We start from the raw sequence: 25,835 nt of genomic DNA on the forward strand, positions 1-25,835 counted from the left end.
AAAAATGTCAAATAGTTTTAACTAGTTTATTATTTTTACTTTTACTCTTGAAAAAAGAAGTTTGCAATCGAGCAGATTTTGGATTTTCATTGGATTAATAAGTATTGAGGGCCACTCAGCTCGAAAAAGTGGTTTTTACAAATTAATCTCTCAGTAGGTATTAAGCAAACTGAGTCGTAGAATGTCCAAATCTGATTTTTTGGACTAGGCACCACCAGCCAACTTGTCACTAACGTCCTGGACAAAATCAGCTGAACCCGAAGTACTCAATTTTCTGAAGAAAAGATTTATCAGATATTCTAGTAAAATGACTGCAACTGACTGCGGTTAAACATTGTGCACACTAAATATACACAGATCTGGCAAGGGAAGTTATTAGGGAAGGGAAAGTTAAACTCTCATATAAAGTGCCGCTTCAGTACATTATACAGTTCTGACCGTCCGCAGGGAGGGGCCAAGTCTTACTCCAGCCAAGATGATGTTGAAACTTCTTTTTCAACCGCCAATAGCGCAGACCTCGCTCCTTCTAATTTGATCTATCGCTCACGTTCCTGGTAGGTACATATTTTTATTATGTAGAGAGGAGATGAACGCAAATTGGACTGAATACTTAGTCTCCAAATATATTTCGAGTTTCCAAAAAAATACTGAATGAGACAAAAATGGGTAAAATTAATTAATAACAGAGGAATATACCTTGAAGAATAAAACTGCCTTATTCTCTAACACTCAAAGTAAAATAACCAAAAACGCAACTTTTTGTTTTTGTTTTGGCCCTGTATTTTTGGAGAAAACTCAATTTGGAAATTTTGCTAGAAATTCTTTTACAATTAGAAAGAGAAGGTATTAAAACTTATTTAGTGGTTTATTTAAGTTTTAAATGAAAACTGGACTTGTTTAAACAAATATTTCTGTATTAGACAAACAGAGATTTATTGCGTACATAGAACACCCGAATTTCACTAAATTCATAATTCCTTGCGTACTTAAGACTGGATGGTAAATCGAAGAAAAAATTTACAACAGTACAATGGTAATAAATTACAAGGAGACCTTCTTAAATTTAAATCCTTAATCTCCTATTGTTACCCTTTCATTGGACATTTAATCCAAACATGGGAAAACTTGAATTTAATAAAAAACAACTTTTTCTCAATCTACTTAGTGAACCTACTGTTGCCGCTCCTTTAAAACATTATCATGATGTTCGGTCAGAGAAGTGTCAATTTTGCGGTAATCTCTCTTTTCAACTGCCTCAGCCAAATTCCTAAAAAAAAAGGAAAAAGATATGAAAAATCTCTTTTTCCCTAAGATTAAGTTTCCTTTATTTTTATTACAATGTGACTTTCAACTGTTTCTATCTTTAATTTTGTATCATTTCGCCGAAAGAAGGAATGAAACCAAAACATATGATTTCTTTGAAAATGGGGTTACGTCAGCAGTGCTGTACAACACCAGTTATCTTATCCATCGCAGCGTTCATGTTTCTTTAAATCAGCAAATAAGAGGAAACTTGGTTTAATCCAAATTCTCACCACTACGCTGATGAATCAACCAAAGAGTAAGGATGAAAGGCACCATGTGTGTAAATCAGTTTACAAGCACTCTATTGTATTTTCTCTTTGACCGATTACAAAGAAAAGAAAAAACATCTAACATCGAGTAGTAATCATCAAATTACTCTAGATAGGAATAATCCCATTTTTCTCCTCTGAACCCCATACATAAAAGTTGCCTAGTAAGGGTCAACAATGGTCGTATTATCCAAATGAGAGCTTGTCATACTCTCACCTGGAACACTGGGGGCAGTTCGCACTGCTTTCAAGATAGATTCTAAAGAGGAAACTATGTTGTATTGTGAGTCAACACTTAGTGGAGACTTGTGATGAGTATTTGATGCCCCAGAAGGATATTCCAGAACCTTCCTTCCGTCTTCTTCTATTGTAATTTTCTTCAACTGCCAACATTAGTCTTCAGTTAATCTAGGACCGTCTGATGGCTTACTATGGCACACGCGCCTATGAGTGAATACACTTTTAAATAACTTTGAGGGTTAAATTTCAATAATCCGACAAACAGCAAACTCACCGTTTGACCTATACACCTGGGAAGTGGGGCCAAGGGTCAAGGGCCAAATAGTTGCCTGCGAGACATATTTGATGAAAACTAATTTCTGAATACTTTAGCAGTTCCGTTCAATTTTCAATTTGCAATCAGACTGCCCAAGGAGCACTAAGTTGCTCTTCCAAACAATTTTACAAATATATTTATACAACTAAGATGATTTTTCTTTACAATTACCTCAGCCTCTTCTGAGCAAGCTCATAGCGAAATTCATGGACCTCATCCATTGAGGACCCAGTAAATCTCAGCACTGTCAGCGTCAGTGATCCAGCAAACAGACCAATAATAGCACCTGTTTGTTAACAAATTATTATCACTGAATTGTTGATTAAAAAAATAATACTAAAATAACAAGAACTACACATAATATGTAAAATTGTTATTTATTTATTCATTTCTTACTCTTCATTTTTACTTTTAATTATTTTGAAGATTTTGAAGTAAATGGATTCACTTTAAATTTCATACGACTATAACATGTCCATCTTTGATTGTGCTAAAGCCGAATGGTTGCATATATCAACTTTTTTTTAGGTCCTATGTACATTGCGTGTCAGGAGTGTTGGTACTGAGTGATGTTAGATCATAATGGCCGCAGAGATGCCAAAATTCCTGAAGAAGTGGCTAATTCACTTACTTCCTGTGGAAACTGTGTTTAGATCGAATCGGTATAAACATTAGTTATCGGAAGTGAACATTAAAAGAAGGAAGTTGATCGTGAGTGCTAAGGAAGACGTGTGCCCGTCTAGAGCCACTTCGGTTAGTTTACTTGCGAGCCTTAAAAGCGAGAGTAACAAGGGCCATTTCAATAAACTTCAAAATTTAAAAATCACAATCAAGCATCAATTAAAGCAAGTGATCAATTACCTAATGTTCCTCCAACTACAACTCCTCTAAGTCCCGTCTTCATTTGATATATACTTCCGCTCAGCATGCCACCCACAGTATAGTCAAGTACACTAGGTCTTCCTCTGTATGCCGTCAGTACAGTTACAAATGTTCTGGAACCAAAGTGAAAACAAACGGTAAGGCCTCTCCTTTAATAGAAGCGACTATGCATTCACGTTAAAATAACAAAATATAAGATAAAAATAAATAAAATAATAAATTTTATGTAGATAGTCTTCCATTTTTGCGAAGTAAATATGACTGTTCATTATTTTTGGTGACTGATTCATTGTTTCATTGACTCAGTCCAAAAGCAGACAAGACACACCAACCTTCAATGATGTAAAATATAACATTGTCAATTAGCCCTGAAGATGACCTAGTCCCTAGGTCGAAAGCTCGGCATAAAAAAATTCAAGACATGACTGAAATTGGCAGTATTTTTTCATCCTATCGAAGTAAATATGGTTGAAGAGTTCTCAATTGAATAAAACACTAGAAGCCACCACTGGTATTTTTTACTTTTCTTTATTTCTTGAAGGGCAGATTTGTGAGCTTCTATTAATTTTAAGAACAGCTGTAACCCTGTGCATGCAAAGTAGTTGTTGGAATTGTCAAGTCTCTGTAGCAAGAACATTCTCTAAAAAGGGTCCCTAGCAAAATTGTGGAAGTATGAACCACGGCGTTCGAAGGCGATATGCAACACTTTAATTTGCAAATATAAGTACGAGTTTAAGAGTAGCTAAAAGTCATTGCTACAAAAGGGGGATTTTTGATAACTAGATTGCTAATTGGACTTTTCAATTGTAGGCATATAGAGTAGGAGGCGTTACATTCTGTTTTGAATAAACTCTCGAAATTGTCTAGGATTGAGAAAAAAATATTATGTAAAGTTAATACATAAATAAACCATCTTTTTACAAATAACTTACACATAAAGCCCACCAAACATGGCCAATCTCCAACTCCATCGTAAAGCTCCTCTTGCAAAGCTCTTGGTCACATGATCTTGTAGTTTTTTCTGAATAAAAGAAAAATAAACGGAATATTTAAATTGTTAAGAAAGACTGACGCTGCAATAAACATACTCGTTTCAAACCTCTTTTAATGTTGACAACAATTGCCGCAAGATTTAATATTGTACGTTCAATTAGAAATTGGCCATGGGTCCCACGGTCGAATAAAGATTTATAGTATGTTTATTTGCAGGGCCACATTAATGAACATTAACTAAATCAATTTCAATCAAAAGTGAAGCACCAATAAGAAAATCTTATATGTTACCTTTGCCTCATAATGATCTACAAACTGTGAAGCTTGATTTCTCTCAATAAATTGCAAATAAGCTTCTCGTGATTGTACAAAACCACCATAGCAAGCACCAACAAATACTGTAAAAAATGTAGACTGACAAATGGTACTCAATTCAGGGCTGATTGTACCGAACTCACTAATTAAAAAAAGAAAAAATTAACAAGATTTAAGGTCTAAAAAATGTTATACTTTCTTTAAATACTTAGGGTAAAATGAATATGATCCATACGTACTCAACAGTAAAAATTTTACGTACTCTATCCCAACTATTAGTCAGTTTTTCTTCAGCTGGAGTTGGTGGCTGGTCCGCCATATTCGGTTCTGAAACTAAAATTGCCCCACATAGGATTCCACCTGTACGTATTGTCGGCCTCAAGAAAATCATTCTTCATTAAATTTCCAGCACACTCCCCTTAAGGATAACAGCAAAGGATGCTATTGGAAGGTTATTTCCATTACCTTCACTCATCTACATAGATAGCAGCACTGATCAGTTGATTGAAATTGAACATTCAAAAAGACAAATCAATTAAGAGTAAAGTTGAATAAAATCTTTTTAAAAGAGAAACATTCAAACTTTTGAAATTAACGGATGAAATCTGCATCATCAATTATGTTGTGCAATAAGCGCATTGCCATCTACTTGCAAGAAATAAGTGAAAGTGTTCAGAAACAAACATCTCACTGATTTAATAAATTAAATATTATTCGACCTTCTTATAATTTTCATTATTTTATCTACGTTTATTTGTATGAATAATAACAAAAACAATAATAATTAATTGATTTGACTTTTCACTGCTAAAAGTTTTTGTAGTCGGTCCAATCTGAATTTGTTGTGGACAGTTTTTTCAGGCAGGGGGTTGGAATAGAAAGTTTTAGATATTGAACTTGAATCATAGAATTTAGTTTGCTCAATTTAGCCTGTGAGTCTGTGTGATTGAATGTATTTGTGGCAACCTCCTTCACACAAAAATGATAAATCGCAAAAATGTACAATTACAACTGATATTTTTTTGGTAGCGTAATCCAACAAAATCAGACACATTAATGCTATATTACCTTAGCGATTTTTCGTTTTTTTGTTCGTTAAACATGGTACAGTAATCACCTTCATAATATTAATAGGAAATGATTGTGTATGTTAAATTCCAAATTAAAAACAAACAAATGTTTTGTGCAACTTTACTTAGGTAATCGAGTTTCAGCGTTTTAGCGCCACTATCGATTTTTAGTGTTTTATTATTATTAATATTTAGTTTTAACATTCTATACTCACTTCATTTATGTACTTTTTGACGTGAATACGTCTTTAAATTTGAATCATATGGTGGCAATCCAATAATCTAATGATAACAAAATCGGGGGATACAGTTTGGCATTATAGTTTCGAATCTATCGTCTACATCCAAAATTAAATTAGGCCACTGGATAGCTAAAGAATCAAAGAATTCATTACGATAAGCGAGGACTGTGAGGCATCGCGCGCGGTGGCGGGGGAAGCGCCGCCAGTTTGAGATCATTTTGCTGCGTATCGAGATTTGCAATTGGTATAACTTTTGACTCGGAGAAGCTAAGATGTTCGTTTAAGTTTTAATCGTCAGCTGTCGTCACAATCTATCGATTGTATATAAAACATTAGTGTGAAATAGTGACAGTTAATATAATAAGGTGTTAGAATAAAAAAATATTATCAAAAATATATAATGTCGGCCTATACGCGTCGAAAAGCCAAAACCAAATACAGAGATCGTATACGGTTGGAAGGAGCTTCTCAAGAACAAAATCGAATGGTAAAAGTCGCAAAGCCAGTAGAGTCGCCATATATCGCAACATCAATAGTTTCACTGATTGTAATAGAGTTAACATTGACATTTTGGAAATTTATTTGTTTGAAAATGAAAGACGCAAAAGCTGGGGATGTCTGTCTAGTAAACGAAAAAGACCAATGGCATCTTCAAATTCGTACTCGGATGTGTGTATATCCATCCGGGCACAGCATTCGCAGAAATTAAACTCTTTATGTTCCGATCGTTGTTAAAATATTCCAAAAACATCTCTAAAATTACACCCGATTACGAGCCTGATCTTACTACACCAATTATGATAGTTGGAGACTTTAATGTTGATGTCTCACAAAACCGCTCATTGCCCAACTTCATGCTCAGCGAGTTCAATTTGTCTTTTATTGAAACTTCTCCAACAACGTTAGGTAATACCTATATTGATTTAATGTTTACCAGAAATCTTGATGTATCTTGTATGCCATTTGTGTCGTACTTTTCGTATCACAGACCTATAATGAATAAAGCTATATTGTAACACAGTAATTATTTGTTTCCTTGATTTCACCCTAAATACCTAAATAAAAATATTTTATATAAAAAATATAACCCGTTACGTAAACGTATTCTTCACGTACAACACACGGCCGTGTCCATGACACAGCCACAGTTTTTTGGACATTATTTCAGACTGTTTTATTTAATGTGGTTGTTAAGAGGAGAATCTGGAAATAACAAAGAGCCGTTTCAGATATTGTACAGAGCTACATCTACGTATGTTATGTTTATGACTGTAATGTGTCTAAATTGTTAGGCTTACCACTTTGCTGAAAAACTTCTTAGGGAATATTGATTTTCATGGGAATACGGGTTGCGCCATGATGTCACGTTTTAATCGATAGTATCATTTTTTTTATACCTAACATGCACACCAAACCTTCGTTTGCACGGTGCTTATTTTAAAACGTTTTTCAGTTACACGGTTAAGAAGTATAAAAATTATGTGTTATTTTGATTGATTTATTTTTTTTTACAAAAATGTCTACTATTTTGTGTAAAGACAAATACACACGATTTTTCACAAGAATATTTTGTTTGAAATATTTATAAATGTGATTCCGATGATCCAAAAGTTATATGTAACTACGTGATTTTAAACTAAACTGAAAATAAACTAATACGCTGTACCAACAACTATCCCAACCATTAACAAAGTGGTCAGTAAATAATATAAATGGAGCCATCTGTTTATGGAGAAGGAAAACCAACTATGATTACTGAAGTGTAAAATTCAACTAATGAAACAATACCAATCAGCAACTTTGACGCAATTTCTGTTCGTATTAACTTTGGTAGTTACTTATTAAGTGTAAATGCATTTTTGAAAAGTATTGGGAACAAATCTCATTTTTTATGCAATCCGTATCTTGTTTTACAGGGTCTTAAAATTATATCTCAACGTATCTTCGTATTCTTTACTTTGACAAAAGTTTAGTTGAGCGAATCCTGTTTTCCATGAAATCACAGACTCGTTTTACGCGGTTTCAGTTCGCACGTTTCTCCAAGGAACACATCCACCACGGAGATCAAAGGCATTGGTGCTATATAATAAGTCACCTACCTTTTTTGGTATAAATTTTGAATTTTAAGAAAAAAGAAAATTTCATTACGCGAACTGCGGTGGTGTAAGCGTTCATAATAATTTTCACTTTTTTTAAATATTTCACTGGTATCAATTACATTAATTTAAATATTATAATTTTTTGTAAACATTTTTAATTCATTCGGTAACGAGGTTCTAAGCTTTGAAAACGTAGTGTACTGTAGTGATGGGCTATTTGAGCGGACTCGTTCCATTGGAACGAGTCCGATGGTGGAACGAGTTGATTCAAATCCCTATTTTTAAAAAAAGTGATTCCGCCCCGCCCCAAAAAATTTAGGCAAATAAAAATGAAAATGAGGCAGCAGAAGATTTGGAACGATTAAACATAAGAACAAATGTCACGCAATTTATTATATTATTATATCATTAAATGTTAGCTTTCCCAGTTAATAACAAAACTATATTTCTTTAACACACATTGAGTACTATCCCTAATTTCCAATTGCTCTGATAAATATAAAATTAACAACGTAATACAAATATTAACACAAAAATAGGCTAGTCAAATATAAATTAAAGCAATGCAGTTTTGTCATTATCTAGCTTGACCACTAGAAGACTGGAGTTAACTTACTTCAAGAGTATTCAAGGTAGAGAAACGGAAATGGGTAGGAAATTATTCCATAAAAATTCTAACCCTTCAAAATTATAATTACTCATAATATTTATTAACTAAGAATTGAATATCAAGCTTTTAAAATATTATCTTATTGTTTTACAAAAAGAAAAAGCTGTGTGCTTAATCTTAAACTTAGCGCTGGACACTCTTACTCTCATCTTCATTGGCGTAAGCTTGAACGTGTACATGTCAGCTAGACGGTCAAAGTAAAACTGGGCCAAAATTTAGTATTACCTAACTGGTTTACTTAGTGTAGTATCCCTCCCACTCTATCACCTATTTCACAAACATTCATCGATTGAAAATATTTTTTAGTTAAATATTCGTTTCATTGGAATACAAAAAACATTATAACGCTTTCTTAAGATGATTTGAATTTTTAAAATTTGTTTTTGTCCATTACTCTTATAAAATACGAAGAATTTCAAATAAAATGTAATATACAAACACAGAATGATCTAGTGTGCAGGTGGAGTCAGTCGTAGTTACCATGACAACGGAACCGTTAAACGACTCCGGCCCAGCTCTAGCATTTTCATTGGTTAAATCCACTGGAGTTGGTGGAGTCGAATCCGGAGTGATTTAAATCCTTTTGAAACCGGACTCGTTCCATTTTTTCGTTCACTGAATCTAGCCAATAGAAATTGCTGGAGCTGGAACCGGAGTTGTTTAACGGTTCCATTGCTATGGTAACGAGGACTGACTCCACCTGCATACTAGATCATTGTGTTTGTATATTATATTTTATTTGAAATTCTTCGTATTATATAAGAGTAATGGACAAAAACAAATTTTAAAAATTAAAATCATCTTAAGAAAGCGTTATAATGTTTTTTGTATTCAAATAAAACGAATATTTAACTAAAAATTATTTCCAATCGATGAATGTTTGTGAAATTGGTGATAGAGTGGGAGGGATACTGCAGTAAGTAAACCAATTAGGTAATACTAAATTTTGGCTCAGTGTTACTTTGACTGTCTCACGGTCATGTACACGGTTAAACTTACCCAATGAAGATAAGAATAAGAGTGTCCAGCGCTATGTTAGAGATTAAGCACACAGCTTTTTCTTTTCGTAAGATAATATTTTTAAAGCTTGATATACAAGTCCTAGTAAATAAATATTTCTTTATTTATGAGTAATTATCATTTTGCTTGAAGGGTTAGAATTTTTTTTATGGGAATAATTTCCTACCCATTTCCGTTTCTCTACCTTGGATCCTCTTGAAGCACGTTAACTCCAGTTTTCCAGTGGTCAAGCTAGATAATGACTAAACATCATTGCTTTAATTTTTATAATTGACTAGTCTATTTTTATGTTAATTTTTGTGTTACGTTGTTAATTTTATATTTATCAGTGCAATTGGAAATTAGGGATAGTACTCAATGTGTGTTAAAGAAATATAGTTTTGTTATTAACTGGGAAAGCTAACATTTAATGATATTTTTTAATGAATTGCGTGACATTTTTACTAATGCATAGGGTAAGTACAGAGACCGGAATCGGTGAACGAGTTGTTGGAATCGATTCCAACCCTGGAACTGATTCAAATCCAACGAGTCCAAAGACGGACTCGTTCTGCCCATCACTAGTGTACTGTAGTGTAGAGTCTCCGGGCGCACGAATTAAATGGAATCTACTAACACAGTAGTGCAATCTGTTGGCCAATACTGAAAGGGAACTTGGTTGGCGTGATTACCACCCCTGTGAGAGTGAGCCGAACTGTGACTGAGCAGTCCGTGCCTAGCATGCTCCCCATACTCCGATCCTAATGTTCCCTGACAGATTGTTTGCGCTTTTTGGACGTCCATGTGACTAACTAACCGTCACAAAGTGCACCCGTGAAAAAACAAGATTGACCTAAAATTTTATTGATTAGTTTAAAGTAAAAATATTTTATAAAAAAAAGTGTTTATATTTAAGCCAAACAGAGACGGTTGAATTGAAGAGATTAACAGTAAACGAAGAGTTTATGTTAGTTCCTTAAATAAAAAAAAGTGCTTTAAATTGCTCAAATATCAACCAGGTCTAATGTGTCCAGCCGAGTATCCAAGAAAGGCTGAGAAAGCAGAGGAACGCTCTCCAAATTTGGACAGCTGAAGAACGGCCTTCTTCAATAATTAGTAAGTACAATCTCTCAAATCTCCGGTTAAATTCTCATCTTCCTAGTGAAAATTTCGTAGCAGAAATAAAAAAAAATTGAGTAAGATAGGAATCGAATCTTAGAATAAACAAGCTAAATACTGTGTATCTGGTATAGAAGTGTGTTCTGTTTCTAATTTTAACTCAGTGAGCTCCTCGTCGTCATAAGGAACCAATTCTCTAGCCAATATCCCCAGTATTTTCAGATTTATTATTCATTTGCATAAACTCTTTTTATAAATTTATATAATTTATACAAACTAAGTATTTTATCCAATCAACTAGAGATGAATTATACGATATTTCTGTATTGAGCCAACACTTTTATATCTTGCTATAAATAGTAATAGCCAGCTATTGTGTGTGTTTGTTCACTTCTGTTCAAATTTATTTTAATAACAGAAAATGAAGGACCCACTTAGTTTACATTTTGTAGACTTCTGGGGTTCAGAAATAGTTGGCTAGCTTGACAACCGCACATGGTTACTATATTCGCAGATATTAACGCGTAAACAAGAGACAAATTGTGCGCCTCATTTCCGTTCATAGAAATGGGTAATTTAAAAACAATTTGGTGTGAACACTCACATGACCTTTTCATACAATTTTCAAGATTTTAACATAAAAATTGTCTTCAAACTTCCAATGACTGAACTCAATTTATTATAACATTATCCAGTTTATAGAAGATTACTCTTAAACTTCTCTTAAAAAAAAGTAATATTTAAAGACTTCTCTTTTCCTAAATTATCCTGATCAAACTAAAACCAAAAATTCATTCAAATAAAAAATATAGTCCAGGACTTTTAAGAAAATGAAGGTTACCCTGTGAGAGACGAGATAGTTTAGTTTTACGCAATAGTGCGCTTAATCAATGTCCCAAGTAAACGTTGTTATACATGTGTAATGAGTGTAAAAAGCTTAAAATCTATTCACACAAATGGAACTTACGGAGAAATTTAGTTAATCCATTTTTGAGGTAGTATTTGTAGAAAGATAGAGACGAAAGCCGTTTTCTCGAGAACACTTTTTCTAAACCAGAAGGCTGCAAAACCAATATTTCCTAAAGAATAATTACTGAGAAAATTTGAGATTATCGCAAAGCGTCCAAGGTTAGAAACTGCCCAATTGAATTAACTGTGAAAAGTGATCCTTCAATTTGAGTATTGAACTACATACTTCCCAGCTACGAAAACTTCAACAACCAACATCTTCTAAACTAATGCACTTTTCAGGTTTACATTTCTCACATTTGTAAACGCTAGAATTATCTGTACTTAATTTTGCATGTTTGATAACACTCAAGTGGAAAGCAAAAAATTCTCCAAAAAGCACAATCTTTACTTCTTGATTGGATATTTCCATTGATATCTTAGGAGTTTATCGGAAAGAAACCTAGTGCCTTTAAATACTCTTTAAAAATAAATTTTTATGTTTATTAAGTCTTTTAAAAAATATTATAGTGGCAGTGACTGAATGGAGTATTTTCTCAATTATTTCTATAGGAATTTACTTCATTACTGTAAATGGCATGGAGTTTATTGTTTCATGGATTTTGTTGGTACCAATTATAGGAACAAACAATGAATGACGAACATCCATCTATACCGAAATAGCCGAGGGCTGAGTGTTCGTTCGATAGTTATGCATTTTTTAGAAGCTACGGCTTTTGTTTGATTCTGTAACAGGAACTCGGGCGTAATTGTTGGTTTCTCTTCGCTGGAAAGAGTTTCAAGATGGAATTTTCACCGAAATATCTTCTGTTGAGTTCGCAAAGTGAAATCTGAAAAAAATCGCATATTAGGATTATATGAGCGAAGAATATGTCTCAAAATCTAAAAATTGCAAAAACTTGGAAACCTCATGTTAGATTGGGTATCTCGAGAGTTCTAACTGTAACTTGGCGACATAAATCGCTCAACTGCAAGTAGTACTTTTCTCAATGTATTTTCCAAATGCTGGGAAATGACTTCAACGATCGTATTGACTCGTGCCGACTTTTTCACCAACTAAGTCTACGAGGATATATTTGTGGGTGGAGTTTCCTCTTATGCCAGTGGTCTTATCAGACATGTAACTAAGAATTAAGTAAGTTTCAGAAAAAGTCCAACCTTAAAGAAGGTGGTGTTCTCCGAAATTGCGGATTCCTGGAGTTTTTTTTTTAGTTTCCGGAGATTTCCTTAAAAATCAATCTAAATATCTTTAATCTGTTATTCATTTTATTATTTATTATTGGTATTTACTGCTACACAAGCAGTATCACATGCAATTACGATGTAAGCGTACCCAACAAATGGCATGATACAATTTTCAGAAGGTTCCTCCAAGTGGAGGTGTCCCTAGTTATTTTAAATTATCTGATCGGATAGAGAGTAGTTTAAGGAGCTGAGGACTCCTTCAGGAAGCAGCGTTTTAACCTTCCGGGGAGATCGTCAGCAATGGGGTGACAGGACAGTCTACGTGCAATATTTATGAGCTAATAATAATAAATTAGGACTCAAATTAAAATTATAAAATGAATTTAGTTACCTAAACAAAATATAAAGTTTAAACTTTCCGTGATTTAGTGGAAATCAAGTTTTAGATACTCGCAGGAATTAAAAGAGATTTTGTCAAGCGAAAACTCTACTCGATTGCAATTTTTCTTTTAAGAGTAAGAGGAATTAAGATATGAAGCCTGGAGAAAATTTGGAGACTTGTCGTGAACATTGGTGGGGGTGTTTACGTCAAAATATGGCTACCATTTTCACGATTCTCACAATGACGTACGTATTTGTAAATTTAGTTAGTGGGAGTGCAAGATTGTTATAAAAGCGGTAACGACCGATTCAAGATACTGGATTACTAAATATTCATGAGCCTGGCTCGTTTCAAGACACGCACCTAATCGAAACACAAGCGTTCCAATGTCGCTGGATTGCACAGTCGTCACTTACAGCAGTGCGTTATGACAGGTTGCATGCTAGAACGAAATAACTTGCCCTCTTATATTATTGTTCCCTCACTGTTTAAAGAACTGTTTTCCTGGAGTGTTAGAAGATTAATTATTTTTTCTTTGGTTTACTATTTCATCAAAGAGAAGATATGGTGATCATCCCAATTTTCGATTTTGAGATCTCAAAATATCTTTATTTTTAGATAAAGTCAGCCTCATACAGCACCTTTCTTTTAAGGTATTAGTGCCAAGGATAGCCTTTCTTGACCTCAAAAGTGATTGCTGTTATTGTTTGTAAAGCACTCGCCTATCCGATTTCTTTATTATGAAATTGTAACAAGGTAGGAAATTATTTAAATTAGATCGCAAATATTAAGGTTTTATTTTGCGTATTTTGGGGGAAAATATGCTTTGTTTGAATAAATGTATAAAATATTAAGTTAACTGCATATTTACATCGCTAAGATAGATTAGTTTTTCGTAAGTGGGTGGGTGTGAGCCAGTAAGAGAATGTCAACTCGATAAGAATCGCCATGCGATCTGGTGTGGCTTATGGTAATTTGAAAACTCAGTATGCGCATACTGAAACGACCAAACGCTGCGAATGCAGTTCAAGAAGGTAAGAAAAATAAATGCTAATACCTTCTCAGGACTCAGAAACAAAAACTCCCTTACAAACAATGAAATAAAAAACATGATGCGGACACACCCACTTTCTCTTAGAGCAGTTCACATAATCTTTTTTTTTTTTAAGAAATAAAATGATTAATGTTATTTAGTGAAATCATAACCTAAGTTGGCTATTACCTCAGCAATACAAACGCAGCTGTTAGATCTGTAATCGTGTAGCTAAAGCCGTCTAAGAAGTTGGGTCATATCTATTTCTATAAAGATCTGGCTTTCCTTTTTATTTACTTTAATGACAATGAAAACCCCAGTGCCATCTAAAGTTATAATTACCAAGAGAGAGTAATCGACGGTGCATTCACTTGCAATGTTTATATTTAAAATTAAAAGGATCAAACGGCGGTAGGCCTATTGTTAGACTGGCTGACGGCCACACGGGCCAATGCCCACTGGGAGTGTTCCTGGTTCTTAAAACAACATCCCAAAATGAAATACATGGCTGCCTTAATCAACTATAGAAACAGCTAAATAAAATGGTGTACTACATTTTACTCGTTCCCTATCCGTCCACTAATGACCCATATAAACCTATTTTACTTAATTTATTGCTATAATAAAATTATTGATGACAAAAACATTTACGCAATATCTTAAAAATTAATGAATGATGTCTTTTTTTCTTTTTCTTAATAATAAATAGTACAAAGATAAAATGCAGACATAAAACTTCAAGTTGTGAATCTGCCAGAAACAATTCACACATCCCTTTCTCTTATTGCAGTTTCTCTTACTGTAATTCTAATTTACTAATTTCTGAAAAGTAAGTATTTATCTCTTAAAGTTATTTGACAGGGATTGCACTTAAAAATTACTAAGCTGTATGAATATCTATAAATTTAATGGAGAAAGATTTAATAACTTAAAATATCTAACTGATAGCTAGCTCATCAGTTTTTGTCATCGGTCTTTTTTCGAACTCTTCATAACCAGACCCATCTCAGAACTCTCAAAAAACATTTTTTTTAATACTAATGTTTCAAATAATTCGCTCAATGTCACATTACAGCAGTTAGTATTAAAATGCAGAGATTTTAACCTTTTCCAACCTCTTCCAGCAATAATGAACGTTTGGATAGTAACCTCATTGAAAAGCACTAAATTCTGAAACCTTGGACCTGATCGTCTATCATCCCAAGCAGTAAGAGATCAATAGGAAAACCACTGCCTCGTCATGCTGTAGGTGCCTGCAGTTCCGGTAGAAGCTTGATTCCCAAAATTTGACATGATCGCGATAGATGCTCGTATTTCGAAATAAAGAAATAATGTTTTACATCCGATAGAAATCTGATTCACTCTTATCTTTGACGATTTAGTGGCAGTCACATTAAATAACCATCCATGTTGATCTAGACATAATATAGTTTTGAAATTATTTCACTGTTGGCATGCCAATAATGGAGTTGACTATTCAAACGGTTGCCAAACAATGGTACAGCTCTCAGAGCAGTCAGTTTAGCAATGACAAGTGCTCGAGCCAAAGTGTTATATCTAATAAAATGTTTCCTTTATAAATGTTTACAGATTTCATAATCGATCAGATTTGATAGAAAAAAGGCAGGCTTGTGTTGTGTGCGACTGTTTCAATTCTAGCCTTTGATTTTTCTGCTTTGAACACTAATTCGGCATATATTGATTCGACCTATAATGGCAAGTAAGAAGTAAAAACCATTGGAAAAAGTGGAATTGTTCGCTAATTTCACTGGAATGCTACAATGTTTGTGTTTGATAGTTATGAATAAGGCACAGCCTAGATTATTTCAACCATGTTTTAGAAAATATATATTTAAAAAAATGAATTATTAGCTGGCTAGAATGCTCTAGTAAACTCTAGGCCGGACGATTACGAATTAACGTTCTAAAAACACATTCATTTATCACAACTGCTTACACCAACCGAACGAGCTAAATTTTGACCAATGCTTGGCATGGAGGAAGAATTTGGGGGCTGTGCTTATAGTGGAGTCGGAGCATGTGTTTGGTGTAACTCAACATTATAGTACTCGCTACAAAATATCGATTTGAAAAGAATAACTCTAACTGAATACGCTACATTCAGATTTGTTTATTAGAGCTACATTAGCGGCGGAAGTCACGTGACAAGCTCTCATTTAGTTTTTAATATGAGTCAATAATGACGTGACGTCACCACTTATCAATGTCATCTAAAAATTACGTTCGACCAGATTTTTACTAGCTTGGGTTTGTTTACATCGGAGTTATCAGTGCACAATCGATAGTTCATTATTCGCTGCTGGTTTTTTTTTGTCGTGGATAGTCTTCACACTCAGTGCCAGGAGTACTGGACTTACTGGAATTAGCTTCAGATGCTTGGGAAGCTGTAAGCTGTAAATTAGATAAAAATGACAAAAGCGAATGTACTCTTCTCCCAGAAGTACTCTTAAATGAATTCGCGGTAAAAAAAATTCCAAACAAATGTGGAACCTTCGGTCAACTGTTTTTCTTCGAATTTAGACTTTAGTCATTAATAACTTCCAGGTGATTAGGCAGTGAAATATTCAGAAATGGCACTTTAGAGGACAGCCTCAGAAGTACCCATAATCGAATTTTCTTGACTCAATTGAAGGTCTTACATCTACTTATGGCACACCAAAAATAAAAAATGTGCGTGCAGCTGCAAGTTGAAGTGGAGTTTGCTGTTTCGGGTTTTGGCGACTTGGGGGGATAAAAGGAATGTTAAGATCAGTAGATATAGTCCGGCAGGAGACGTAGAAAGGAGCGTTTACCATGCATGGATGGATTTTAGATTGTAGAGATTGGTGGGATGGATGAACCCTACAGTTCTATTCCATTCCTCCATTCCTCCAGATAGTTTTTAAAATAGAAATGTAAATTAGTTTTTTTTGGCATATAGAGACAGTTTAGATCTATCGTCTAAAGGTCTTCTAAGTTATTTCGTTATTTTTAACCGGTGAAAGCGCAAAATTGGAAATCTGCACGAATGCAATGCTTCCTCTTTTCCAGAAACATTGATAAAGTAAAATGAAGTTAAGGAAAACTTGTCCAAGAGTGGGTGGGCTGCGATTACAATGGACTCACCAAGAACTGCTTCTGAACGGAGTTTTTCGACTGTGATGGTGTTCGGCTCTGAATACCAATGAGCCAAGAGAGATTCATAACTTGGCAAGTAGAGTACTTAGAAGTTCTATCAAAAGTAAATAACTGTCATATTAATAATTTCTGGAATCTGTAGAAGTTGTAACTAAGACTTAAGCTAGCAGTTAGATTATTTTTTATTTTTCACAAGGGTTTGTGTGATACGACACTACAAAAACAAAATATCTATTATCTTGTGATTTCAACTTGAGAGGTGCGAGAAAATATAACAGAGAAAAAGAGGCTCAAAGATGTTGGGAGCGAGCCAGTTCAGTTCTCCTAATGTAATTTATTAGTAGAGATTAAGGACGTCATTTTGCTGGCCAGGAATTCTAAGTATTAATATACGAGCTGCAGTTTGTGACAGGACTTTTCAACTTTTTGTACAAAGGGGAGATTTCCCTTTATTTTGAAAAAATTCTTTTTTTTCATTAAGTTAGATTAATTCACTAATGCTGCATTTAATTGTTTACAGTTTTAATGCGACATGCAACACGTGAAGCCGACATCGAAAGGTGACCCATTATGTCCGCTCGGCTTCCACCCCCAAGTAAGATGGCCAACTAGATGTAAGAGGTGTTTCAGGTAGTTTTTCTCATTCAATCATTTTTGAATCAGAAATGTATTTGGGATATATTGAGCATTTTACATTTGTGAAATTGCCTAGCCTGCATTTGTAACACGCGCTTGAATTACCTATTTGTAACAAGCACTTGAGTCAGGTTGTGTTATTCATTTACCAGTACATACGTATGTGTGCGTTAAATGCATAGCTCGTCAAATCAAAATAAGTAGCCATTGCTAATGTTATATGTATGTTAACTTATATTTTCTTTGAACTAGCTATTATTTAAATAATTTTTTTTTTGGAAACTTGTTTTAGGACTCACTTTTAAGGGAAGAGGGAGAGTAGACGTCCCTATTAAGTATCATTTTGTGTATTGGACGGTTGTAATAGCGTAAGATGATCATAAGAATAAAAAATCTTCCTCAAATTTGGTCTTTGATCTTAAAAATAGTAAAAGAAAGTCGTATGGGTGTATTCACGTTAGTTTTATTGCGAGGCCAAGTATATACTATCTGTCTTGATAGTTCATTGAGCCAACATCAACTAAAGCAACTTCAGTAGACTGAGAGTCAATCAAGATAACTGAGGACATCTAAAATACTCTGCTGCCTTGTTAACAGCGAGCATTTGCTCTCGCAGGATCCCTGGAGTACAACAGAATAACCTGCCTTCCTTTGGACCCTTTGCATACACCCTGAGCCCGGGTACCTATTTTGTATTCTTCTGGGAACCATCGTTATATTCTTTCATTTGTATAACAATAGTAATTTAAAAACTGATGCTGTAACTGTCACATCTACAAAAATAGAGACAAACAAATGCCTATTTTCTTCCATTTTATTTTGTGGTTTAAAGTTTTTTCGTAGTGGTAAACAATCGAGAGCTTTCTAGTGTAAATGCCACTTGGCAAAGTACTTACTTTGATAACGCGTATAATTATAATAATTCTTATTTTGAATTGTACAATTCAAATAGTTGTATTGTTCAATTGTAATAGTTGTATTTAAACCTAATTTCATTAGTTAGAAAATGCAATAACTATTAAAAACCTAATTAGTAATCTAAGATAGTTTAATGCGTTCAAATACTCATCTTTCTTAGGGATTACAAGGAACATGGAAATAGAAACAAGGAACAGGATAGTCAATTAAGAAAGGATGAGCTTACCGTGTCTACACCCACCTTATCTTCATATTCTTCCAGGTTTGTGCTTCTTTAAATTTATATTTTTGTTTTGTTAGTAACTTTGGTGAAGGAAATGTCCTAGATGCAGAGAAATGCCTTTTATGTGAGCATCTAAGTGCACAGAATGATTGAAATATAATAGACAGGAGCTATGATATGGGGATAAATCCAATGGGCCCATTTGAGGCATAGGGTAGCCCTTAATCCGTAATTTATAAGTGTAGTGCACTAAACATCAAGAAATGTAGTTTGAGAAAAGTTTCCAATTTTTTAGAAAATCGCTTGATTTAGAATGAAGGTTCTAATAATGGAATGGAATACGTAGACTTTCAACTCGACTAAACTCTAAAATACTGTTAACCTTAACAAAATAATTAGATAAAAATATGAATGTAGATAAATGGAAACACATACTTGTTGGCTGCAGAGTGACACCAAACCAGTTAAAGATATAACATGTGGCAAACTCTGGCATTAGACCAATGTGTGTAATGCAATTAGAAGTTGGCACGTTTTATGCCTGGAAACGAATTAAGGAAGTTTTCCGTACGCTAAGAGTGTCATTAAGAGTTCAATATTGTGTTAATAAACGTAGTGAGATACAAAAAAAAAAAAAAATGTGGCCACGTCTTGCTATATTTTAGGTTTGCTGTGACCTCTGACATCCAGGAGAGAGTTTAGAAATGAGGCTTTTTTCGATGGAAAAGCCACTGTGGTGGTGGAGGGCTAGGATTTATTTGTGGCTAAGACAAAGTTAATTTTAATAGAGGCTGTATCTTCAAAGGCCACATTATTTTAGTGGCTGTTGTCCCATTTGCATCATTTATTGAATTTGAATTTTTATTTATACACGACAGTGCTCAGTCCTAATCAGCAAGAGTTGGTACCAATTATCTCGATTTTTTTCAATTTGACGTTTAGCGTGACCAGTATATATTCTATATCCATTAAGTATCTTTGGGATGAGCAAGACGTCCACCTTTACGAGAAACGCCTCAATCCTTGTGAATTGTTGTGATTGAAGAATGTGAAAACATCTCTCAGGAATAACATTAGATTGGTACTATCTCATGTGTAAGCAGTGCCGCTAGATAAAAGTTATTGAATTACTCTTATTAATATTTTGAAATTAACCCTTTGGTAGCAATACATTTTGTTTAAAAAGCCCATTTCGAGAAATCTTTATTTTTCTAATTTATCTCGAATAACATATAGTTTATCACAAAAATAAGTAGAGAATTGGCAACTAACTGGCAGCTAGAATAAATAATTAAGGGTGAACACTTTTTTGCTCCTGGTGTAATTTTAAATAGTTCATAAAATCAGAGAAATGGGGCGAGATTTGTTCATTTTAGAGAATGATGACCGATCATAACAAAGATATTAACTTCTATTTGTAAATCTTATACTGAATACTTATAGTAGTGACACACATTTCCGTTGCGAGATGAAAGGTGAAAAATTACAAAAAACCGTCCTTCATTAAAATGAATTTCCTTTTACTTTTGATGCATTAAATTTGCGTATTTTATGATTTCCAGAAGTCGAAATGAACCCAAAATACCAGAGAGCACACTTGGGACCCGAACATGGACCAGTAGTTCAAATCTTAGCTCTCTGTCTGTATCAAGCAAGCCGGTTGAAGATTCCTACAACAGTAGGTAATATTGATTATTAAATCTCTATATTATTAATAGTATATTTCAGTTGCTTTTCAGCATATTCTGCCAAAGCAGAGATCAGAGTTTGATAATAAAATTGGTAACCATACTTGGTGGTAACTAACGTTTTTCATTTGTAAGATCTTAAAATACACATACGTTCACATGGCTCTCTCTCTCTCTCTCTCTCTCTCTCTCTCTCTCTCTCTCTCTCTCTCTCTCTCTGTATAGTTCTAATAATAATAAGAAAAAAGGGAAGGAATTGGGTGAGAGGAGAAGAAGGTATGAAGAAAGCTCTGGAACCCCACGCGGAGCTACCAACGTGTCGGTCCCTATATTTGCTTTATGTGGGAGTTACTTGCAGCTCCCTTACTGTTGATGTTGCCTGCAACGAGAGAACACTGTCCAGAGGTTAGAAATGTACTTAAAGAAAGGCTCCAAGCGCCAGTGACATCAGATGTTGACATGTTTTAATAATAATGTTTCAAAAAAATCAATATAAATAGGTAGTTCCAATGTTCAAAATTTCATAATTATTTACAATAATAATATACAGCATCCAATAATAATATATAACTTAATATTTTTTTTTAAATTATTTTTTTTTTTTTTTTTTTTTTTTTTTTTTTTTTTTTGCGCGTCAACAGCTGAGGTCATTAGCGCCCGGAGCTTTTTCCAGTGCACTGCCGGCCTCCGGACAGTGTTCTCTCGTTACAGACAACACTGTCCATCACCGGACAGTGAGCTGTAAGAAGCTCCTAGGAAGAGAAAATCTAAGGGTCAGCTGCTGGATTCGAACCCGGGACCTCCCGGGTTTTTAATTTATATTATTTTTTAATTTATATGAATTTTTAAATTATAATATATGTAATAATATTAATTATTATTTAGGAAATAACCACCGACATTAGTAAATGATATTCATTTATAAACGTAGCTCTTCAATGTCAAAGGTCATTGGTATCTGCCTCTACTCCTGAATGTATTACTGCCATTTTTCGAACAGAGTTCTCTCGTTACTGACAATTGAGTTGATTAAAGTGAGCTATATGAATCTCCTGGGAAGAGAAAACTTAAGGGTGGCTAACTAGACTCTCCAATCCGGAATCTTTGCGGGGGAATCCACAAAACTTTTAGTTGGATTTCCTAGTTATTTTTTTGTTTTGATTCGTTATAACGTTTTAAGATCTCCCAAATGGAAGAGGTTTGGTTGTGCTGTCAACGTACAGTTACTTTTCTTTGTTAACTAGAAAATGAATAGAATTGATTTTCTTGATTCCAGGTCGAATAACACTACATCCTCATGGACATCGTCACCAAACTTGGCCGAAGCCAAGGAAGAACCAGCAGTTACCACAGTTAGCCTTACATTACCTAGAAGAAGGTCCAAACCTCCTGAAGAGGAGAAAGATGACGGTAAGGTAGATTATTTATAATAAAATGTATTTTTTCTTAAAGCATTTTCTTATTTTACTGGTGATATTGTAAAACTTTAGTTATATCGGGAATATAACTATTGAGGTTATTAATAATAATAAAATTGTAGCCCAAGGTCTATATGACGCACGTCGCCTGAGACATTTTTTGGAACCATGTGCGTATTTTTCTCTAGTATATACAATTTCATTAAATCTTTCCTCGACATCTAAAATGTTGTTAGCACGTACTGTATTCGATTTTGATTCAAATCACAGGTGTTAGTGTTCTCCAAACCTTGCTCTTTCCGTGTTGATATCATATCTCCAATATCATCGCAATGCTGACAAATAAAGGAGAAGGCGTGTGTCAAGGTTTAAAGATCTTTTCTTACAGATCTTGATGAGGTAGACAATTCTTTCACTTGAAGTCAAAAGGGAATAGTTTGCCAAAAACTATTAGTAGGAAACCCTTGTACCTTGTAAAAATAAAAGGTTTCCCCTATTACTAAATGCACAATAAGCCCTTATAATGAGGGTCCCCTTTCCAATGTTCTTATTTGATTTTATCTGGGAATTATTAAATTCAGTTTAAAAGTTTATTTGTTTGCTCATAACCAGCTACAGTCTTGTAATTGTTGCCACCTACACTTAGTCATACTTGTGTTGGAACACTTTCACGTATCCAAAGCTTCAGTAAACAATAATTTCACTAAAACAAAATTGTGATAGTAGATAACATGAGTTTTCACAATAAAAGAAATTTCTTTTTATCTTCACAATATTCAAGATGATGCAAGAAGAACGGAGTTCACAATACGACGAAGAACTGTCCAGGTGGCGGGCACCAATACTTATGAACCTGTCAGCTCCTACCGAAGGGCGTCCACTCCGACTACCAAGGTGACAACTCCGAACAACTCCTCTACTGCGGCTATCACTCCGACATATAGGACAAGGGCTCAGTCTGAGGAGAATAAACAAAAATCTGAAGTTGACTTTATGCTGCAGGTAATGCATACTGTTTGAATTTAAAATGTAGGCTAAAGTTCATCCTTGGGTATAGTATTATTTCTGGTATCGTGTAAAATGAAGTTTTATATTTTTGGCATTAGGATAAAGGGGCCACGGTAACTAAAAACTTAAGAAAAAATTAGAGTTTCGTTTAGAATATTTTCCATTATTTTGGCTCCAGGTGTATGTTGTACAATTACACAGCTCCATTAGGATGTATTATGTATTACTAATATTTAAGTAGCAGGAAATTCGGTCATTATTTCAACAAAAAAAATTTTTTTTCAAGTATGTGAATAACACGGAGATCAAATTTAAGGACAGCAAATTTCCAGGGGCATTGTTGAGATTTAAATATATTCGTTACCGATCTGTAGAGAATGGTTATATCGTTAACTAGTATAGATTTCAAAGGTCCAGCAATAACAATATACGAGATTTACATGGTTGAATTTTGAAGGTTTCTAAACTCCTTCAAATTTCAAACCTATTTATCTCTCTTCTTATTGGTTAGATTTTGTTTAATTCTTTACCAAATTGTAGAGAAATGTTAACTCTATAACTGGTATGAATCGCAATGTTTTAGTTATAATAAATAATTAGATATAGAAGGTTAAATATTGAAGGGTTTCAAATTCCTTTAAATTTCAAACGTTTGTATCCCTCTTCGTATTGATCAGATTTTAATTAATTTTTCACTGAATTGTAGAGAACAGTTAGCTCTAGAACTGGTATAAATTGCAGTGTTTTAGTGATAATAGGTAATGAGATATAGAAGGTTAAATTTGAAAGGTTTTCAAACTCCTTCAGATTTCAAACTTATTTATCTCTCTTCCTATTGGTCAGATTTTTTTGAATTTTTTACCAAATTGTAGAGAAAAGTTAGCTCTATAACTGGCATCAATTTCAATGTTTTTGTGGTAATAGTTAATGATATATGGAAGGTGAAATTATGAAAATTTTCAAATTCCTTTAAATTTCAAACGTTTGTATCTCTCTTCGTATTGTTCAGATTTTAATCAATTCTTTATTGAATGGTAGAGAAAAGTTAGTTCTATAAATGGTATAGATTGTACATTTTTTACTCCTCTATCTTTTACATGATGCGGACGGACAGCCAATCATTTTGATTTATATTTCTTTGGCAATAGTAATTGTAGGTGAAAGAAAATCAAGGTAGTTATCCTTTACAATTTGAAATAGCTATTTAATAATTGTAGGTGAAAGCGGCCTCCAAGGCTCCTCTGGTGAGAGCTACCAAATCATTTCCTACCCCTCAAATTAAAAGTTCTGCCAGGGCCGATAGTTCGGACAGCGAAGACGATGCAAGTGTCACCAATACGGATACCACAGAGACCACTATAGTCAACGAGAATCAGGTAGTTGCAATTCCAAACTTGCCTGCTTAGTATTAAACAGTCTTCCCATTTAATCAGATTTTATTTATTTTTTTAATACACGTTAATGCCTTTATTTTTTTTCTCCGCAATTTTTATCTAAAACTATGAACTTCTCTTCCCATAGAAGCAATAAATGTCAGCAGCTTCCGTTAGTTTTCTGCATTTTTCTTTCTTATAAATCTGTTGCGCCTTATATATTTTTGTATGCTTTATGTATTTATATATAGTTTTGCCAATGTATTGTTTTCGTTTTTGTATTGTCCGAAAAACCTGTATTTAAATAAGAGAACCAAAACTGCGTAATGAAAAAAATATGTAAAATGGTCCACGGTATTGTAGCATTCCTTATGGAAATTCAACATGAACCGTTGAACAATAGGTGTATTTCTTGGAGCATCAATGTAAACCTTAAAAACCTGTTAAAACCCTTTGACATTTTTTTTTAAGTTAGTCTTGCATCTTATACTCCGACATGAAGCTGCATATGTCAATTCATGTCTAACTGTGACATTTTATTATATTTTAAACACTAATTCTAGGAAGAAATAGAAAGTCTGAAGAAGGAGTTGGAAGTCTGGAAAAGTAGATGTGAAAAAGCTGAAAGGGAAAAAAGTGATTTCCTTATGAGAAGATTAACTGTGGACCCAACAAGTACAAGAACTTCCTCCTCAGAGGTAACCATTGCCTTTTTTTCAGTTCATCTGCAATTAAAAGTTGTTTTCAACAGTTTTCCTTTGAAAGTAATTACTTTAGCTACTCTTATAAATATAATGTTTTCTCAGGTGCTGAAATTACAACAGAAAGTAAATGAACTAAAAGCAAACAATGAAGATTTAAGGGATGAAAAGAAGAGTCTCGGACAAAAAGTGAGAGAATTAGAAGCAGATCTTGAAGGAGTGAAAGCTTCGGGCGTGCAAAAGGAAGTGCAAATATTACGAGACAAACTTAACGCAGCGGAAAGTCTGTGTGAAGAACTGATGGACGTTAATGAAGAAATGAAGAAAGAAATCAGAGATATGGAGGAAGAAATGGATGAAATGCAGGACAAATTCAGGTTAGTTGAAGCAAGGAACGTTAAAAATAGCTTATTGTTGAATAGATATATACTTAATACACAGCTGTTTAGTATCGTAAACTTGAATTCTCTACAATAGAAGAACTTTTGAGAGAAGTTGTCACGTCGCTCGGAACTTTTTCTTAAAGTCCATTTTCATGGGAGGAATTTCAAATAAAAGCGGTAGACTAAATGCAGAAGTTAAACCGTTATCGTTCAAGAGAATCAAACTTCCGATCAAGTTATTTATTGAAATTTAAAGTAAAC

At 34.0% G+C, this 25,835-nt stretch overlaps 2 protein-coding genes across 8 annotated transcripts in view; one reads left to right on the plus strand and one right to left on the minus strand.

The window, feature by feature from the left end:
* Positions 1-363: 363 nt before the first annotated feature.
* Positions 364-4,780, minus strand: 140up (RPII140-upstream gene protein). The gene is made up of 6 exons (XM_074116746.1): positions 4,560-4,780; positions 4,297-4,462; positions 3,945-4,033; positions 2,992-3,125; positions 2,302-2,416; positions 364-1,267 (listed from the first exon to the last, which is right to left on the minus strand). The coding sequence occupies exons 1-6, from the start codon at positions 4,709-4,711 to the stop codon at positions 1,171-1,173; spliced, it is 753 nt and encodes a 250-aa protein (XP_073972847.1). The 5' UTR covers positions 4,712-4,780; the 3' UTR covers positions 364-1,170.
* A 5,328-nt stretch (positions 4,781-10,108) lies between these two features.
* The window catches only part of LOC141448390 (uncharacterized), a 37,024-nt gene continuing 21,297 nt past the window's right edge, over positions 10,109-25,835 (plus strand). For 5 of the 7 annotated variants that reach the window (XM_074116733.1, XM_074116735.1, XM_074116738.1 and 2 more), the window contains exons 1-9: positions 10,110-10,516; positions 17,747-17,856; positions 18,941-19,042; positions 20,566-20,685; positions 21,968-22,101; positions 22,891-23,111; positions 24,335-24,493; positions 25,054-25,188; positions 25,297-25,568. In XM_074116733.1, the coding sequence (XP_073972834.1) occupies positions 17,759-17,856; positions 18,941-19,042; positions 20,566-20,685; positions 21,968-22,101; positions 22,891-23,111; positions 24,335-24,493; positions 25,054-25,188; positions 25,297-25,568 (1,241 nt within the window). In that variant the 5' untranslated portion in view covers positions 10,110-10,516; positions 17,747-17,758. Of the gene's footprint in view, positions 10,517-17,746; positions 17,857-17,972; positions 18,085-18,940; positions 19,043-20,565; positions 20,686-21,967; positions 22,102-22,890; positions 23,112-24,334; positions 24,494-25,053; positions 25,189-25,296; positions 25,569-25,835 lie in introns of those variants that run through there. The other 2 variants (XR_012454994.1, XM_074116737.1) reach the window with 2 other exon arrangements.

This window comes from Rhodnius prolixus, unplaced genomic scaffold (genome assembly GCF_049639745.1).
Source record: "Rhodnius prolixus isolate KJV_2025 unplaced genomic scaffold, Rpr scaffold_25, whole genome shotgun sequence".
In the NCBI taxonomy this organism is placed as follows: Eukaryota; Metazoa; Arthropoda; class Insecta; order Hemiptera; family Reduviidae; genus Rhodnius; species Rhodnius prolixus.

Bases quoted from the DNA above. Each gene is read 5' to 3' on its own strand.
- 140up (XM_074116746.1), bottom strand. From the start codon at position 4,711: ATGATTTTCTTGAGGCCGACAATACGTACAGGTGGAATCCTATGTGGG. The intron at 4,034-4,296 runs GTAACATATAAG...TCTTTTATTCAG, and splicing joins TAGATCATTATGAGGCAAAG to AAAAAACTACAAGATCATGT. The intron at 2,417-2,991 runs GTAATTGATCAC...GTTAACAAACAG, and splicing joins TGTAGTTGGAGGAACATTAG to GTGCTATTATTGGTCTGTTT.